This window comes from Nuphar pumila, chromosome 13 (genome assembly GCF_984573655.1).
Source record: "Nuphar pumila chromosome 13, dmNupPumi1.hap1.1, whole genome shotgun sequence".
Lineage (NCBI taxonomy): Eukaryota > Viridiplantae > Streptophyta > Magnoliopsida > Nymphaeales > Nymphaeaceae > Nuphar > Nuphar pumila.
In genome coordinates, this window is record NC_143261.1 from 29,860,353 (window position 1) to 29,878,768 (window position 18,416).

General features: G+C 37.0%; 2 protein-coding genes across 2 annotated transcripts; one reads left to right on the forward strand and one right to left on the reverse strand.

Moving 5' to 3' along the window:
* The first annotated feature begins 2,250 nt into the window (after window positions 1-2,250).
* On the forward strand, window positions 2,251-4,178 carry LOC149818232 (uncharacterized). The gene is made up of 2 exons (XM_089986179.1): window positions 2,251-2,598; window positions 2,746-4,178. Exons 1-2 carry the CDS (start codon window positions 2,251-2,253, stop codon window positions 4,039-4,041), a joined length of 1,644 nt encoding a protein of 547 aa, XP_089842305.1. The 3' UTR covers window positions 4,042-4,178.
* A 480-nt stretch (window positions 4,179-4,658) lies between these two features.
* On the reverse strand, window positions 4,659-6,470 carry LOC149818233 (high mobility group B protein 7-like). The gene is made up of 8 exons (XM_089986180.1): window positions 6,361-6,470; window positions 6,175-6,257; window positions 5,998-6,046; window positions 5,819-5,926; window positions 5,681-5,741; window positions 5,472-5,516; window positions 4,803-4,892; window positions 4,659-4,700 (listed from the first exon to the last, which is right to left on the reverse strand). Exons 1-8 carry the CDS (start codon window positions 6,468-6,470, stop codon window positions 4,659-4,661), a joined length of 588 nt encoding a protein of 195 aa, XP_089842306.1.
* Between the last annotated feature and the right edge of the window lie 11,946 nt (window positions 6,471-18,416).

Sequence of the window (18,416 nt, forward strand, 5' to 3'; positions counted from 1 at the left end):
ACTTTTTTTTTTGTTTTTGTTTCGACATGCACTAAGATCCGAAAGGTTCTCACCGGCTTGTTATGTGTGATTTGCCATCCCGAAGAAAATTGACAAAGTGCCCAATTTGTCCCATTCTTTAGTGACAAAAAATCACATTAAAGTTAGTTGTTAGTTATGTCAATTTGCGCTTGAGGGGGGGGGGGGGCATGTACACGTGGCCCAAGCTCATTGGTTGCTTGGGGGACCTACCAATTCAAAGGTAACATCAATAGGCTTGGATTGGTCGTGGGCTATCTTTGCCGCCATTCATGGCCAACCTACGCGGCTTTGGTGTAAATGCCACCATTCGCGCTGGTCATGAGGTTTGACACTTTACTTGTTGAATCACCACTACCTTCATTAGGTCTTGGTGTTTAGTCTCATCGTTTGTAGCTTGATCTGCAATATTAATTGGATTAGTTCATTGCTGATAAAAAATGATTTGCTTGAATTAAGCCTGAACTTAATTACCCAATATGTGCGAGGTTTAGTAATAATCATTGGATAAAGCTGTTAATCAAATTCCTAATTGCACCTAGGTTCCCACGTATGTTCCTGGTGGAATCCAATGGATGCCAAGTGTAATAACAGAGTCACCAAATTTGGTTAATTCAAAAGTTTCCAACAAAAAGAAGTTATAAGTTCAGCACGATCGGGGAGTCAAGTGATACCTTATCATGCTTGATTCCCCCCCACCCACTATCATCCATCTTAGAGATGGAAGATACTTCACATTGATGCTAATCAACTAGCCAAAACCCCATACTTAGCTTTGGTTTTGTACCTCCATCTCAAAAAAAAAAGGACTTGCATTTGTGGGACCAAGTATGGCACTTCCATTTTGCTCGTTGGATACTCCCATTCTAGCTGAAAAAATACTACCTTTTCCATCAAAATTCTACCGTTGCAAATTGAAGAACAAGAGTTCAACTAAACTGAGGATTTATTAAATTCTTCGGACCATGTAAAAGAATGTCTATAGCTGTTCTTGTTACGTTTTTTCTTTTTCAATGCAACACGGAGAAACCACTGTTGTGATGTGAAGCAGGGATGCAAATGGTTCAGATCTGGAACAGCCAAATACATCGGGGAGTTGGATCTGGAACAGATAAAATTTGAGAATCATGGATCTGACCCATTTGCATCTCCAATTTGAACATCCCATACAGACCGAGAGGTGTCACCTTGACTGTGGACTAGAGTCGATATCCACAGTATAAAACTTCACAAGTACTCCACTCCTGCCATCGAGATGGTTTCCCATTTGACTTATGCCTTGTGGCAATTACCAACTCAAATTGCTGAAAGAATCTCTGAAAACAAATTTATATAATTCATTACAACTAATTCATCAAAAAAGGTAATAAAACAATATAATGCCTTATGTTCTATGCAACAGCCAGGTACGTGGTACGGTACCTGTTTCCCACACCGTAGATGTGTTCCGTGTGTTAAGCTGACCTAGAGGGGTGGCATATGTAGCCGTTGCTTGAAGTTTAATTAAACAATTACTTGTGAAGGATGATATAGTGTATTTCCACAAAATATTCAAGCTTATCAAAATGAAAGATCTTTTACCTTGGGAAAGGATCTGACAAGAAATTGTTGTTTGCTGGAAACTATGATCTTAATTGAATTTCTTAAAAAGCGTTGCTTTACTTTCTACAAAAAACAGCAACGTTTTTACCAAGAGCAGCATGTTTAATTGAGAAATAACGAAATCAAATGTTAACGTGTTCACAGACGAAAATCTTGATTAAGAAATACAACCAAGCTTAACATATAGCTCACAGCACAAGTGAATAAAAAAGTAAAGGACACAGTTCTATTCATTTCTGACTACCACTGATGTGATCATTGATTTTATGTTGCAGTCTCTGGTCGCGTTTGAATTCCTTGCGCTCCAACGTTCAAAATGTTCGTGATCAACGGTAAAGGTGCGCTTGGGAGAGTCACCCCATGCACGAACATCCATGTGAAAGATATTAAAAGCAGCCAAAGGGTAAGAGGGAAAAAATGAAACGACACAGATCCTATAAATCTAGTCGGTCATAGTCCCATTCTTCTAACAACTTCTTTTGCCTGCCACATTTCTTCTCCTTTTCTCTCTGCACGCTCTATATCATTATGTCTTTCTCCCCAAGTGAAGGAAAACCCCCCTAACCAAGAGAGAGAGAGAGAGCATATATATAAACCACCGTCTCATGCAACCACCAGTTCACTTCCAAAATGAGAAACCATATGTGGGTTCTTCATTTCTCCTTCATTCTAGCTCTTAGTATCCATTTTCTTCATGACCAACCTGTGGTTTCAGCAGAAACAGAGGCACCCACCCCTGTTTGCTCTGCCTCAGACAGGGCTGCTCTTCTCAGCTTCAAATCCAGAATTTTGAGAGATACAACTGGTATTCTGTCATCTTGGGTTGGTGAAGACTGCTGCGGAGCATGGGAGGGGATCCAGTGTGACCCAAAAGGGAGGGTGATTGGGTTGCAACTACAAGGACGCCCAAGTTCAGACAGCACCACCTTCATGAAGGGTGTCCTATCTTCTTCCTTGGGTGACCTTCAGTTCTTGCAGGTCCTGTTGATCTCTGGACTGGGGCAGATTATGGGTCCAATCCCCGAAAGCCTCTCAAGGTTGTCATCCATCACCCAACTCTACCTAGAAAACAACATACTGGAAGGAAGCATACCCTCAAGCTTAGGTAAGTTGCCCTTACTCAAGGCCCTTTCCCTCAGTGGTAACCGGTTGGCAGGGACAGTGCCTCCAGGTTTAGGGAACCTAAAGAATTTGAGACAAATCAATCTAGGGAAGAATCTCTTAACAGGTGGAATCCCACCCACGTTGAGAAATCTCCATGGCTTGCAGTTTCTTGACCTGAGCTCCAACCTTCTGTCCGGGGAAATTCCTAATTTTGTTGGAGAACTGAAGAATCTCACATATATTGACCTCTCGGACAATGAATTCACGGGGAGTATACCAAGTTCAATTTGTAACCTACCCAATATCCTTAACCTGAACTTAAATCACAACAACCTTACAGGTGAGCTCCCACGCCAGATGGGCAACTTGAGAACTCTTGGGACCCTTTCTGTGAGCCATAATCTCCTTACAGGAACCATCCCTGATTCACTTAGTAGGATGCCAAATCTATGGTCCCTTAACCTCTCAAGAAACGTGTTTTCTGATCCATTGCCAGTTTCACTTGCCAAGGGCCTCCCTTCTCTGTTGTCCATCGACCTTTCATACAACAACCTCCATCTGGGGACCGTCCCAAATTGGATCGCCGATATGGAGTTGAGAGATGTCCACCTTGCAGGATGCAGGATAGAAGGGCCCCTCCCAAATTTCCGGAACGCTTCCAGCCTTACCTCTATAGACCTATCTGATAACTCCATCACCGGCCAAGTTGGCAACTTCTTCGTATCGATGACAAGCTTGGACACAGCGGTACTGTCGAACAATAAGCTGGAATCCGATATCTCAAGAATTATCCTTCCAAGCGAACTAGTTACCATAGACTTGCATTCAAACAAGCTCTATGGTTCGATTTCAGAGTTCATCACAAACAAAAACAATTTCCTAGAGTCCATCAATTTAGCCAGAAACATGATCACGGGGGCAATTCCTGAATTCGAAGAAGGGTTGAATTTGAGAACACTGGATTTGTCTAGCAATAGAATCACAGGAACCATCCCCAACTCTGTATCCAACCTGGCCAGCTTGCAGAGGTTGGATTTGTCAAGGAACAAAATATTGGGCATCATACCTACAAATTTGGGCCAGTTACAGAGCTTAGAATGGCTTGATGTGTCCGTCAATGGACTTACAGGGAAAATACCAGACACCCTTATGGGCCTGATCAGCCTGAAGCACGCAAACTTCAGAAGCAATTATCTTTGCGGCCAAATACCACAGAAGCGGCCTTTCAACATCTACCCTGCAGCTGCTTATGCCCACAACAAATGCTTATGCGGGCCCCCCCTGCAACCTTGTAAGAAAAGAGGCATCTACCTCTAGAGATGTGTCAGCACGGTGCTGACTCAGCTGCCATGTGAGGCCCACCCACCATGACATGATTGGCCAGTGCTTCCTCAAAGAAGTCTATCAAGCGCTGTGTTAGCAGCAACATATAGGGCCACAACACCTCCATTTGACAAAAAGAAGACAGAACACAGCGCCCCACCCCCACCCCCTTTTCAATTTGGTTTCCTTTTTCCTGTTTGATTCTTGTAACCTACAGTTGATATAAAAGATTCGAGAAGCCTAATCACTCCAGCATGCATGTTTTTGTTAAGAGCCTAGAGTTTGTCAGCAATAATGCTTACAAAACACAGCTAAATCCAATCTTTTTGACTTTGTTCTCAAGACAGTGAACTTGGTGCCGATAGAGATCTGCGAGAGAAAACTGCTTATTTCACGTGAATGTATCAAACCATACAACATGATTGAATGGCAATTCCAAAAACCAGACAATGCTCGAGGTTAAAAGAAACAATGGCATCACAATCTAGAGAACCGCCATTACAAAAGCTCGACTATAAAACTGAAATTATGAAATTTTACAAGGAGCACAGCACGTTAGTTTCCAAATGAAGTGTTCTTATAATATGAGCTCATCACATTTCTTCAAGTGATCAATCTTCATTGCCCGAGCACTCATTCACTTCTTCCTCTTCCTGTGGGAGGATGAATAATGCGAGAGAAATGAGAAACGAAATAAAAAGAACTTCAGAAGTAAGACAGAGAAACAAAAGAGAAGGAACGAGCAGGTGTCATACTACGATTTGATTTCCACTGCTATACTTCTTCATAGCCTTCTCGTATTCTGCCTTGAGTTCCGCAGCTCTCTCAACGTACTGTTTCTTTGCCTGACTCCACCACATCAAAATGTAGTTAAACGCTAGAGCATGACTCTTAATCTGGCAAAGCTCAACTTTCAAGTAGCAATTCTAAGTTCAAACGACAAAAAAGCATGTATTCATGGCTCATTAATCAAGTAGTGCACCATAGCTTATGAGAGATGTCAAAGCGCGTTTATCATATACTCCCTTATTATTTAAGAAGAAAGTACTTACAAGAAACTACAGGTTTAAGTAAGAATCTAAAGGTTGACAAGCAATACTTCGAAGAACAATATGGCAAAAGTGCTTATTAATTCAAACAAAAACAGAAGAACTTTGTTTATAGTTTCAAACAATAAAGAAGCAAAAAAGAAAAAAGAAAAAAAAAGGTTGCATGCTTGCGAAAACAGTAGAATTCTGCACATTGTGTGCATACCATCCCAAACCTAAGGGCGAAAAGCAAAAAGAGGAAAATAAAGCAAAGTGCGCTTTGCTCCAAATGTCATGCTTACATTTCTCAAACAGAGAAAAATAAGGGAGAATTTGCAACGAAAGACATCAGAGAAAAGATAAAAATGAAACCAAAAAAGGACAATAAATGGTTACCTCATCAGTCAAGGATTTCCATTTCTCGCCACCTTCTTTTGCAACCTTGGCACGTCAAGAAAAGAAATAATAAATAAATAAATAAGACGCACAAACAATATGTTAGGCATTTTAGAACATGAGCGCTGGTTAAAATGATGATTAACAAAGAGAAATGAGGGGAGGAAAGAAAAAACAAACAAACAAAACTTGTCGCATAGAATCCCTACCTTTGCAACACTCTTTGCATCTTCAGGGTTTTCCTCCTTGTATTTCTTCCTAAACTCATCCCTACAATCAACCGCCCGGATCCACCATAACAAACCACGAGAGAGAGAGAAGAATAAGAAGAAGAATTATATTCTTACATGAAGACGAAGAAGGCAGTGGGTGGGCGTTTGGGCATGTTGGGATCCTTCTCTTTCTTCCCTTTCTTCGCCTTCTTCTCCTTCTGCTCCGAACTCAACGCCCTCTTTCTACAAAACCGACAAATAAAACACGAGAATAACAAATCCCAAACGCACACACAACAAGCGCGCACACACACCTTTCAGCCGGCTTCTTCAACTCAGTAACACGTTCTTCTACTTGTGATTCTAAAACCCAACAAGAGAAGAGATTGAATAAGCTTTTAGAAAACCAAACACAAGATGAAATGGCGAACGATGAAAGGTAACAACAAGGAGAAAAGCAAGGAGGAAGGGGCAATGAAAAGGAAAAATACCGAATTTCATCTTGATGTTGGCATCGAGGCTGCAGCTGTGCATATCGATCAGAACAACGGGAACGTCCTTGTTGCACACCTCGCTGTTTTTTGAGTCATTCACATTCAATTTTGTTAACGCATACTGAATAAGAATCCCCAATAATAGAGACAGGAAAGGGAAGAAGAAGGGGGATGAGGTTGTACCATCTAGTGAAGGCGCTGCCATTCTTGGCACGCTTGAGCGTGCTTGTCTGCTCCGCATCGACTCGCTTCCGAGGCCTTGGAGGGTTCGCCGCTGATGACCCTCTGCCCATCTTTCACTCAGGAAGACAAACACACACGCACAGAGAGAGAGAGAGAGAGAGATGCGAAAGGTGGAGGGAGGGCTTGGTGGTTTTTGAAGACGAGAGATTGAAATTTGGGAGTTTGCCGCCACGAGATGGGGGAGGGGGAGAGGCAGCTGCCTGCCCCCTTCCCAAATTGGAGTCCTGTCTTTCTGGCCGTTCATCTCGCGATGTGCGGTCAGTATCTCCTCCCGCGCTTCACTTTTCGTGGCTTTTGGGCTTCCCTCCATTCGCTCTTTGTTTTTGGGTTTCAAGTTCGACTCGCTCGCTCGCGCGGTAGAGATGGATTGGGAAGGCCATGCGTCTCGTATCGGCCTCAAATCCGACTTGCACCGCAGACCGGGTACGTGAGAGAGTTAAAGACGATTCCACTGGTTTTGGCCACAATTGGCTTGGTGGGTTCGAGTTGATTGGGACTGGAAACGGGGCGACACCATCCAGGATCGAGTGATGCTATGGTGGGATAAACGGATCGGGTATGGTCTGGAGTCTGGATCACGGTTGGTCCTAATATGAAATGCTAAGCAAATAAAGTTGTTGAAATTCCTCTAATTGGCCCTTAACCTTTCTGCATAATTCAAAAAATGCACCTAAAATTTGGAAACCCACCGAAAATGGTACCAAAGTTCTGTTTATGCAGAAGAAAGCAAATTTTTATCTGGGATAATTGGGGAACCTCCTCACATACACTGACACCGGCAGTGGCAAGCTGGTTGGTGTAGTAAGTAAGAACCTCAAGTCTTTATTGCCATTAGGGACAGTAGATTACACCCAAATTTGACCTCTCAATCTCAACAAATAATCTGCACTTCTGGGTTCCGACATAACATCCCTTCAACTCACAATATACTCTTGGTCTTCTCACATACCAACCTAGCTAGGTTTGGAAGGCTTGTGCTTCTGATTTTAATTTGTAAGAAGAGATCAAACTTTGAAGAAAAAACAAAGACAAAATTATTAAATGTTCTTTTAAAGGTCGTACTAGACTAGATCCAATTAAGCCGGCTCAAATTTTACACATACGGTCTATAATTATACCCAAACCTACACCTGTACGAAGCTATTAAGATTTGAGTTGGGTATGAGGATGCCAAATGGGTGGGTTCCCTTTAGACCATAATTGATGGATATTAATTACTCCGTCTGAATCCAGGTTACATTGTTGATGATGGATCTAAACTTACCCGTTTCGCCTTTTTTCTCGTAAAAAACTGATATGCTTTACATGTTTTTTTTTTTTTTACGGACTCATGTCATAGTCATAGGAAGAAGATGTCAGGAGGATTGAATAGGCAGAAGAAATCGGTCTGTGATAGGATACTGTGTGTCAAAATTGGATCCACTGCCACCGCATTTTCACGTCTATTGAATATGAAACTCGTGTGGGCAATTAAGCTTTTGTACTAACTCAGTAGGGCCTAGGAAGATGTTAGGCATGACCGTAAGCCCGCGTGCGAGCTTGATCCAGATCTTCTCCCGGACAAGTTTTTTTTTTTTTTTTTGTAAAAATCGGCAACTGCAAAATAGAGCTGGGTGACAAAAAACTTAAAACGTCTCTATATTTTTTGTCAACAGATACCCTTCATTCTTCCTTTATAAGTAAATTATAGATTTATGTTTGCTTGCAAATTTCATACTATTGGAAAATTGTGAGCTTACTACGATGTCTTAGAAAGTGGGCAATATATAGAAGAAACTCGACATTTTAAGACTAACACCTACCTTGAGAAAGTTGTACTTTTAGGCATAGTGACAAAAGTTTAAAACGTCAATTTCTTGGGAGATTTTCAACTTTTTGAAAATTTCTCAAGTTTTTTTTTGGCAAAATCTCAGGAAAAAAAATTAAAAATCAAATAAATTCTTAAAAAATCTAAAAAATAAAATAAAAAAATAATTAAATTTTACATGAAAAAAAATATAAAATCTATTTTCAATCTCACTAACCATATCTAAAAAGTATCAAACATCAAATAAGTATCAAGCATGTGCATCAAATGTACTTTCATTCAAATAAGTATCAAGCATCAAATAAATCATTATACATTTAAGTACAATAATCAAGTATAAAAAACATAAATAAAATGACCACAAGTTCACGAGAAAACAAATATCATAATTATTCAAGCTTATACAAAAAGACTATTCACTTGCTATTAACTAAAAAATCAAAAGTATCTTCATCAATTCCTTGGTCGTCAATGCTTTCATCCTCCTCTTCCTCATCTTTTTGTTTCTTTGTTCTTTTCTTCAAGTGTCGTCATATACAATAGGTTGAGAATCTTTTGCTTCTTTTTCAATTGAAGTCTTCTGCATGTGCATGTGCATGAGCACATAAACTAAATCAGAAAGAGTTGTTGGCTCAAGACACTTTCTCCTTTTGGTATGTGTTGCTTCAAATACATTCCAATTTCTTTCACATGCAGGTGCATTAGATGGTTGACTAAGTATTTTAATTGCTATATTTTGCAAAATAGGGACATTTGCTCAACTCATTTCTCACCATATCCCTGATGAAAACAAAAGCAAGTAATAAGAAATTGATAATATATTCTAAAATGAAATTTTTTATAAAATACAAAACAAAATTGAAACTTACGTGGATGTGCAATACGAAGAAGAGATATTGTAATCTCATTAAAGATCTTTGGGTCTTTTGAATGATAATAAGTCAATTCTGAAGCAAGCTCATCCTTTTTTATCTTCTTTATCAACCATCTTTTTCATCATTTTCTTTAATCATTTCATGATTTCGTTGTTTATCTTTACAAGATCATTATAAAAAAGTTGTGAATTTAAATACACAACAATAACATATAAGTTACTTCTCAAGTTGACCTCTCATCTACTATCAATGGTGTCCCATATTCGTAGATACTTATCTACTCGACATTTATAAAAACTTTTTATTTTTTCTTTGACACGATTTATGCCTTCATACAAGTAACCTATAGTAGAACTATCCCCATCCACCATTCTCAAAAGTTTTATAAGTGGTCATGTTGTTGCTATTATTTCTCTTTCATTTTTTCAAAACTCCTCTCCTTGTATAATATCAATCGCATCTTTGTCTTTTCCTCCTTTTTTAACCCTTTCTAAATTTCTTCATTCAGAAGAAGCAACCAAAAATCTTAACTTATCTTTCATTTTTAATATAGATTGCAAACATAAAAAAATAGTAGCAAAATGAGTAGCCTCAGGCCTTTGTATCTCTCTATCATTTGTATAATTTCTTATAAGTTGCAAAATTGATTGTGATTTATATATGAAGCTTGTAATCATTTTTGTATCTAATAATGTATGAAAGAAATTAGACAATCTATCACAATCTTCAAGCATTAAATCAATACAGTATGCAACATAAAAAGATGTAAAAATATGAGGGCATTTTACCTCCATTGCAGCATTTGCTTTCAAGTAATTTGAGCCATTATCTATCACAAATTGAACTACTTTGTCTGATCAAATTTCTTCAATTGTAGCTGATATATACTCATCAATATATTCACCAGTTTTTTGCCCTTTATCACATTTAGATTTCAAAAATATTGTGCTTTTAGGGCACGAGGCCAAAATATTCATGTGTGAACGCTTTTTATTATTTGTTCATATATCAGACATTAAAGGTGCATCCTGATATCGACCACGACTTTTTTACCTCATCAATAAATATTACAACTTATCCTTTTAGGTTTTGAAGTCATTTTGTTCTAATTGTTTCACTACTTAGAGAGATATAACCAAGTCCACAACTTGCAATGGCATAATCTCCTTAAATGCATCATCTCTATCTAACCTAAAAAGCAATTTGTTCATGACAATACACTTTGCTACACACATATCTGCAAGTTCTTTTTCTTTCTTTTCTATAAAAGCATTTAGAGTATTTTGTTGATCCATACTTATACTTGAAGAAGTAGAATAAATTCATATAGAAGTGGAATTTGAGTCGCTTTTAATAGAAGACAAATAACTTGTGAGTTTTGATTTTTTCCCTGATAACTTAGATTCTAATTCATGAATTGAGGCCAATGCTAGATGTTTCACATCTGACATTATGTGCCCACATGCAACAACATCTTTATTTGGTATGCCCGCAAGAACTAAAACAAGAAATTAAAAATTAAAACAAAAAATGCACGAAATCAAGAATCAGGAACTAGAATTTAACACAATGAATGAAAACAAAATGCAAAACAACGAATGAATGTACAGGAAATCAAAAGAATGATCAACAGGAAAATCAAAATAGGAAAAGACTGAAAAACACAAAGAATCATAAAAAAAATGGGAAACAACAACTACAGCATTCGATCTAATTTTTTTTGTTTTTCTGAAACAACAACAGAACGACAGAACTAATTGAAAAGAAGAAAAAGAATGAAGAAGGTGATGATGAGGATTCTTACCGTAACATTAGAGGGATTAGGAAAGAAGGCGGTCTCCACCGCTCACGCCGCCGCCGGACTGAGTGTCTCTCCACCGGATTGAGGAAGAAGAGAAGGAGGGAGAAGGGGAAGAAGGAGGGAAGAAGAGAGGGAAAAGAAGGGAAAGGGGCATCCGGCGATGGAGAAGAGGGGAAAGAAAGAAACCAGAGGGGGAAAGGGGATCAGTTTTGGCGCACAGGGTGAAGACCCCAAAATTTCTCCTCTTTCGTGAATTTAAAACAAATCGGTAAGTGGGGTTGTTACACGGTTTTTTTTTCTTTTTTACTATTTATTGCTAATTCCATTGAAGAACTTTTCTAAAAATGAATTATTTACAACATGTCTCCTTTATGTTTTAAAAATTCTATACTAATGCTAGTTTAATTATAATAATTTTTTTCTATTTTTTCAAAAACTAAACTACTACAATCAAAAACTAAAATATACATTAAAATAACACTATTCTTCATGCATTTTCTGTTTTTAAATCATTTTAGCTCATTTACTCAAAACTAGCATAAAATAGTGTTTTTAAATCATTTTCTCATGAAATCATGCATGTTTTTATATGAAATGTCTCTAAAATGTATGCATGATCAAATACCTCCATGCTTATGTTTTGCTAGTCCTTGAGCAAACTAGAAAAATGCAAGAAATCAAACTATCACTAACTCACTTTCGTAGGAATCACGGTTGCATTTAGCACATGCAACAAGCCCTTTCAACCCCTGGGTTACCCCAGTGGACGAGTAAGGTCTCGTGAGGGTTTGCAGTGATGCTACCCACAAACATCTCTGTCATGTATGCAAAATATTACACATCCTCACAAGTAATAGGTAATTAAAGACTTTGTTTTCACAAATATTTCGTGTTACAAAAAAAATCAAAACATAATTAGAGTCTTTATATACCACCACAAAAAAAGAATTTCTTTCACTTTTCTAAATATCACAAGTATTTATGTTTTATTCTTAGAAAATCCAATAAAAACAAGTTATTATTTATTTATCCTCACTCATATGTTTTCTGCACAGGTTTTCTCAATCACACTTCTAAGCATTGAACTTTTTTTCTTTTTAAGCTCTTTTTCTTTTTTTTCTTTTTTTCTATAGCTTGCGTGTGGTCTGCTTTTATGTCCTGTGCAATGTCAATATCTTCTATACTTTTTCAATGCATACCAAAAGATATTAACTAAGACATAAAAGTGACTTCCTTCATTCACCTTTGCAACGTGAGAGTCAAACACTTCAACTTGTATCTGTTCTCACCTACTGAGGATCACGAAGTTTTCCATTATCCTTTTCAAAATGAAATCTAAAAGTTTCAACTTACACCTAAGTCCCATATACTAAGGATTGTGAAATTATCCAAACAACCTAACGCATGCTCTTTTTTCACTTTTTGTGCTCATTTTTGCGCTTTTGTTCATTTGCTTAGTTTTTCAAAAATAGAACTGTGCATATTCATATTTGTGATTCAAAATAAATTCTAACATGTATCTATCATCATTTCTTCGAAATCTGCATAAACAACTATAATTTTTATATCCATGTCAGAATTTTTTTTCATGGGCCTTAAAAATCTTCTAAAAATATTAGATTTGAAATAACATTCATATAAGTTCAAACTCTTTCTTTAAAAAACTACTTTTTATGAGAGATGTGTAAACATGTGCAAGAACGTAAACAGAAATATCAAGGTGTGCAAACTACACCCTCCCCCATGCTTGAATGACATTGTCCCAGTGGCACTCCCCCATGCTTATATGAAACTAAGTGAATGCACATGAGAGAAAATAAATGAGGGAAAAGAGTAGAATAACCTGACATGAATTAAAAATGCACGTTTTATGAATATAATGAATGCAATGTATACATGACATGACATGAAAAACTCTTAGAAAGAGATAAAAAATGAAAAATAAAACCAAATAAAATCTACAAATCCTAAAAGTGAATGTAATATTGTACAAAATATGGGCTGCTTCCCATAAAGCGTTAAGTTTCACGTCCTCAGCCAGACGGATCCCTGAAAAAACCTTCATCGTCCATGAGATCAATGGACATGAAGTCAGGCTCAATCAGGCTCTATGAAGAAAAGAGTGTCATCTGTGACACTGCGCACTGTGTTTCCATCCCGTCTAACTCTAAATATAATATCATGACTCCCTCGACAAGAAGAACGAAGATTAGTCTCATCTGAGAGACTAGTCAAGAAATGAGAGTCTAGGACCGACCGATTATCAATGAATGCAACTTCAGACAAGTGGTGAATATGATCTGGCTTGACTTGGTCAAGCACCTTTTGCATCTGTACCTTTTGCTTACTAAAAGCAATCGGTGATCCTAAAGGCTGAGAGAATGGGGCTCTATGAATATATGATGATAATGCATGTTGTGGGCCAAGCCCCCTCTGTTGAGGTATCATGGAGATCGACTCGTCAGTGAAAATGATATGGGGCTCATGAGTCAATTCTTGAATGGGATGATACGCCTTCCCATACTAAAGGGATGTAACATATTTAACTTGCTCATGATGTGAATCGTTGGGATGCAGGTTAAATGACACGGAATCCTCTCCTTTTGAGATGACAACAGGCCTACTAGATGGTTTCCCCTCGCTTTGCCTACTGAAGGTCTCAACCAACTATCCCATTTGAGTCTCTCGCTTGGCTATTGACTGCGTATGGGAGCTCAAAACTTGTAATATCTTGTCCTGAAAGAATTGACTAGGCAAAGGCTTATGAGAATGGGGTTGAGTATAAGCAGGTTGGGCTGGGGGATAACTCGATTGCTGAAATCTAGGCGCATAACTGTCTTGCCTGGGTTGGCTCTGGGAAGGGTTAGTGGGTGGACTGATGTGGTGGTTTCGTCATCCCAAGTTATATGAAGGTGCAAATGAATCATGCTCGGTCCTAGCGAAACCTTGGGCAACATTCACCTGCTTTTGAACGAATTCAGGATATAGCGATGCTGTCGAACACTCTAAAACATAGTGTGCAGGGCTAGCACAAAGCTCACACACTCTTTCTACTGGACTTCGCGAAGACTTGGCTAGGAGTTGATCTAATTTCCTAGACAACAGGTCGACCTTGGTACGCAACTCTAACTCGAACCCTACTTCGGAAATTCCTATTTTCCTAGGACCACTAGACACAGGTGTAGTCCTATCGAGCTGTGAAGAAAAAGCATGATGCATCATGTTTTCACTCAAGGTCTCAAATAGAGACCACGCCTCATCCTCACTCTTGAGCATAAAACTGCCCCCACAAGACGAATCAACCATTTGATGGTGCTTCTCAGTAAGACCGTCATAGAAATACTGCATCAGTTGCCAGCGAGGCACTTGGTGATGGGGACATCTGCGGAGAAGATCTTTCAATCTCTCCCAAGACTCGTGAAATTGTTCTCCCTCAATTTGAGAAAAACTGGTTATAGCTTTACGAAACTGATTCATTTTACCAATTGGGAAGTACTTTTTAAGGAATTTGCGCTACATTCCTTTCCAAGTGGTAATTTGAACCGTATCGAGAGCTTTTAGCCAGTGCTTAGCTTTATCCTTGAGAGAGAACGGAAACAAAGTTAACCTCATAGCACCATCTCCAAAGTTATTGATTCGCACTATCGAGAAAATCTCAAGGAATTCGTCAAGATGACGATATGGGTCTTCATTGCTAAGGCCATAAAACGAAGGTAGCATTTGAATCACACTGGCCTTAATCTCAAAATGGCTCGCTCCTACATCAGGTCTCGTGATGCAGGAGGCAGGAGTATACGTATTTGGCATGAAGTACTCCCTCAAAGGATGGATCAAATGATGATCATCAGCCATTACATACACCTTAGAGTAGACCGGTGTAGCACATGTCCTAACTTTGGGTTTTCTACCTAACTAACGCACTAAGCGGCCAAACCACGCAAACCACAAAATGAGTAAAACAACACAAACTAAACAAACACCACGCAGTTGCACATAACAGAGATTATGCAAAGAAAATATGAAATCTATGTGTACGGTACCAATCGTACACAGTCACCTCTAAGGGAATCCTAGTAGGTGGGCTGTGCAGAAAAGTAAGCTCATCTCTACGATATTCATACACGTGGTTCTAAACCTAAATGCAAAACAAACACTAAGCAATAAAGTGAATACTAATATTTCACCGTTCCCCGACAATGACGCCAAAAATTTGATGTCTATTTTGAAATCGTTTGTAATTTTGAAAATATTTTTATATGTAAAACATGTGAAAACCAGACATCAAATAATAAAAACTGGTTCTCACTAGTAAATGAGACTGGGTCGAACTCAGGGAACGGGAATATTTTGTATTCAAACAAACAACTAAACTATTTCTTTATTGTCGGAATGTAAAATGTACGAGAAAAGTAAGAACAACTAACAATTACAACAAATGAATACCCTTCGCAGAGGGCGTAAAATGCGATATTTACAAACCCAGAATTAAATTCCTAATTCTAAACTGAAAAATAAAAAGTCTTCTATTCTTGTGCTTCTGTGTCACGTATGCTCTTCAGCTCCACTCATGTGCTATCCTGCACAAATCAAACCAACACAAGCAGTACAAGAGATAGAAATAGCAACTATACTAAACAGACTATACTAATCAAATGCTAACAACATGAAAGATAATAAGAAAGACATCTAATGACAATTAAAACTATATTGAACCACTGACAATTAACTAAGTAAGTCTAAGACTAAAAGTAATAATAAAAAAAACACAACTAAGTAATCAATTACAGCTAATACCTAGTTAAGAACACAAAAAGTGAAAAGTTGAAACACTAAGGAAATGAGTGATTTACAGAAAAACAAGGAAATGACATGTAAAATAAGATGGAAACACAAAATTACTAAATTGAAAAAGACATGAAATCACTGTATTAAAAAAAAACGGAAAATGAATGTAAAAATAACAATAAGAAAAACTAAATGCTTTGAAAAACAGACAATGCATGAAAGACAGGAAGTTCAGTAAAATGAAGAACAAATACTTAGAAAAAAAAACTGAAACTACATGAAACTCAGAATTTGAACCAATGAAAAATAGAAATTCAGAACTGTATGTAATACTGGAAAACTACACAGAATATCAAAGAACGAATAGCAGAGACAATTTGCAGAGATGATTAAATGAAGCAAAACAGGAAAAAAATTGCTTGAAAACAGGAAATCATAGAAAAATTGCAACGAGGAATGGAATAAAAGCACGAAACAAGAATCGGAAGTGAAGACATGAAAACTAAAATAAAAAACAGGTAATTAGAATCAATTAAAGAAAACAAAAATCAAATTATAAGAGACGCTGGAATTTACTGCATAAAGAAAGAAAACAGACAACACAAAAAAATTTAGCTAACAAGAATTGAAATGTATAACAAAACAGGAAATGTTAACAGGAGATTATGATGATAAAAACAGGAATTTAGATAAAAAAAAAACAAAACAGGAAATTATTTAATTGAAGAAGAAAACTGAACTGGAAATTCAGCTAATCAGATGAAGAACTGGAAATGACTTAAGGAAAAACAGAAAATGAGGAAATGAAACAACAAATGCAATGAAATTAAAGCAGGAAATGAAAAATTAAAACAAGAAATGCACGAAATCGAGATTCAGGAACTTGAATTTAACACAATAAATGAAAACAAAATGCAAAACAACGAATGAATGTACAGGAAATCAAAAGAATGATCAACAGGAAAATCAAAATAGGAAAAACAGAAAAACACAAAGAATTATAAAAAATATCGGGAAACAACAACTACAACATTCGATCTATTTTTTTTCGTTTTTTTGAAACAACAACAGAACGACAGAACTGATTTAAAAGAAGAAAAAGCATGAAGAAGTTGAAGAAGAAGAAGATGATGATGAGGATTCTTACCGTAACATTAGAGGGGTTAAGAAAGAAGGCGGTCTCCACTGCTCACGCCGCTGCCGGACTGAGTGTCTCTCCACCGGATTGAGGAAGAAGAGAAGGAGGGAGAAGGGGAAGAATGAGGGAAGAAGAGAGGGAAAAGAAGGGAAAGGGGCATCCGGCGATGGAGAAGGGGGGAAAGAAAGAAACCAGGGGGGGAAAGGGGATCACTTTTGGCGCACATGGTGGAGACCCCGAAATTTCTCTTCTTTCGTGAATTTAAAACAAATTGATAAGTGGGGTTGTTACACGTTTTTTTTTCCTTTTTCTTTCTTTTTTACTATTTATTGATAATTCCATTAAAGAACTTTTCTAAAAAAGAATTATTTACAACATGCCTCCTTTATGTTTTAAAAATTCTATACTAATGCTAGTTTAATTCTAATAATTTTTTTCTATTTTTTAAAAAACTAAACTACTACAATAAAAAATTAAAATATACATTAAAATAACACTATTCTTCATGCATTTTCTATTTTTAAATCATTTTAGCTCATTTACTCAAAACTAGCATAAAATAGTGTTTTAAATCATTTTCTCATGAAATCATGCATGTTTTTATTTGAAATATCTCTAAAATGTATGCATGATCAATCTTCGTCGTTAGTCTACTTATGAACAAATTGATCAACAATTTCATAGAAACTGACATGCATAGATTCTTCAATAGTATTAGTACTCTTATTAAAAACTTTGTATGCTTTACTATGACTTGAATATCCTAGGAATATGCCTTTAGCAGATTTAACATCAAATTTATCAAGACTATCTTTAGTATTCAGGATGAAGCATTTACAACCAAAGATTTTAAAGTAGTCTATTCTTGGAGTTCTGTCATAGAATAATTCATAGGAAGTTTTATTCAATAATGGTCTGATAAGAACTCTATTTGCGATATAGCATGCAGTATTTACAGCCTCAGCCCAGAAATATTTTGCAATCTTATAATGATAGAGCATTGTTCTGGTAGATTCTTGAAGAGTTCGGTTCTTTCTTTCTACTACACCATTTTGGGGTGCAACTCTAGAAAAGTCAAAGTTATGTGAAATACCATGCAAGTTACAAAAATTTACAAAAAGATCATTATCAAATTCTCCTCCATGGTCACTACAAATTTTAACAATTGTAGAGGATTTTTCATTTTGTAATTTTTTACATAAAATTTCAAATTCACAAAACATATCACTTTTGTTTTTCAAAAATATTACCCAAGTGAATCTTGATTAATCATCAACAATGACAAAAGCATATTTATTATGATTAAGACTAGCTACCCTAGAAGGACAAAAAAGATCCAGGTGGAGATGCTCTAAAGGTCTTTTACTTGACACAATATTCTTTGATTTGAAAGATGATTTTGACAATTTTTCTAATTGACAAGCATCACAAAAATAGTCTTTTTTAAATGATATTTTAGGTAACCCACATACCAAGTTATTTTTAGCCAGTTTAGAAATATATTTAGAATTAACATGTCCCATTCTCATATGCCATAAATTTTGAGAGTCATTATTTGCTATAAGACAATGTTCAGTAATATTTTCTACG

Coding starts and splice junctions, on each gene's coding strand:
- LOC149818233 (XM_089986180.1), bottom strand. CDS start 6,470: ATGGGCAGAGGGTCATCAGCGGCGAACCCTCCAAGGCCTCGGAAGCGA. Junction 6,258..6,360: donor GGCAGCGCCTTCACTAGATG/GTACAACCTCAT, acceptor CTCAAAAAACAG/CGAGGTGTGCAACAAGGACG. Junction 6,047..6,174: donor CAACATCAAGATGAAATTCG/GTATTTTTCCTT, acceptor GTTGGGTTTTAG/AATCACAAGTAGAAGAACGT.
- LOC149818232 (XM_089986179.1), top strand. CDS start 2,251: ATGAGAAACCATATGTGGGTTCTTCATTTCTCCTTCATTCTAGCTCTT. Junction 2,599..2,745: donor GTGACCTTCAGTTCTTGCAG/GTCCTGTTGATC, acceptor CCCTTACTCAAG/GCCCTTTCCCTCAGTGGTAA.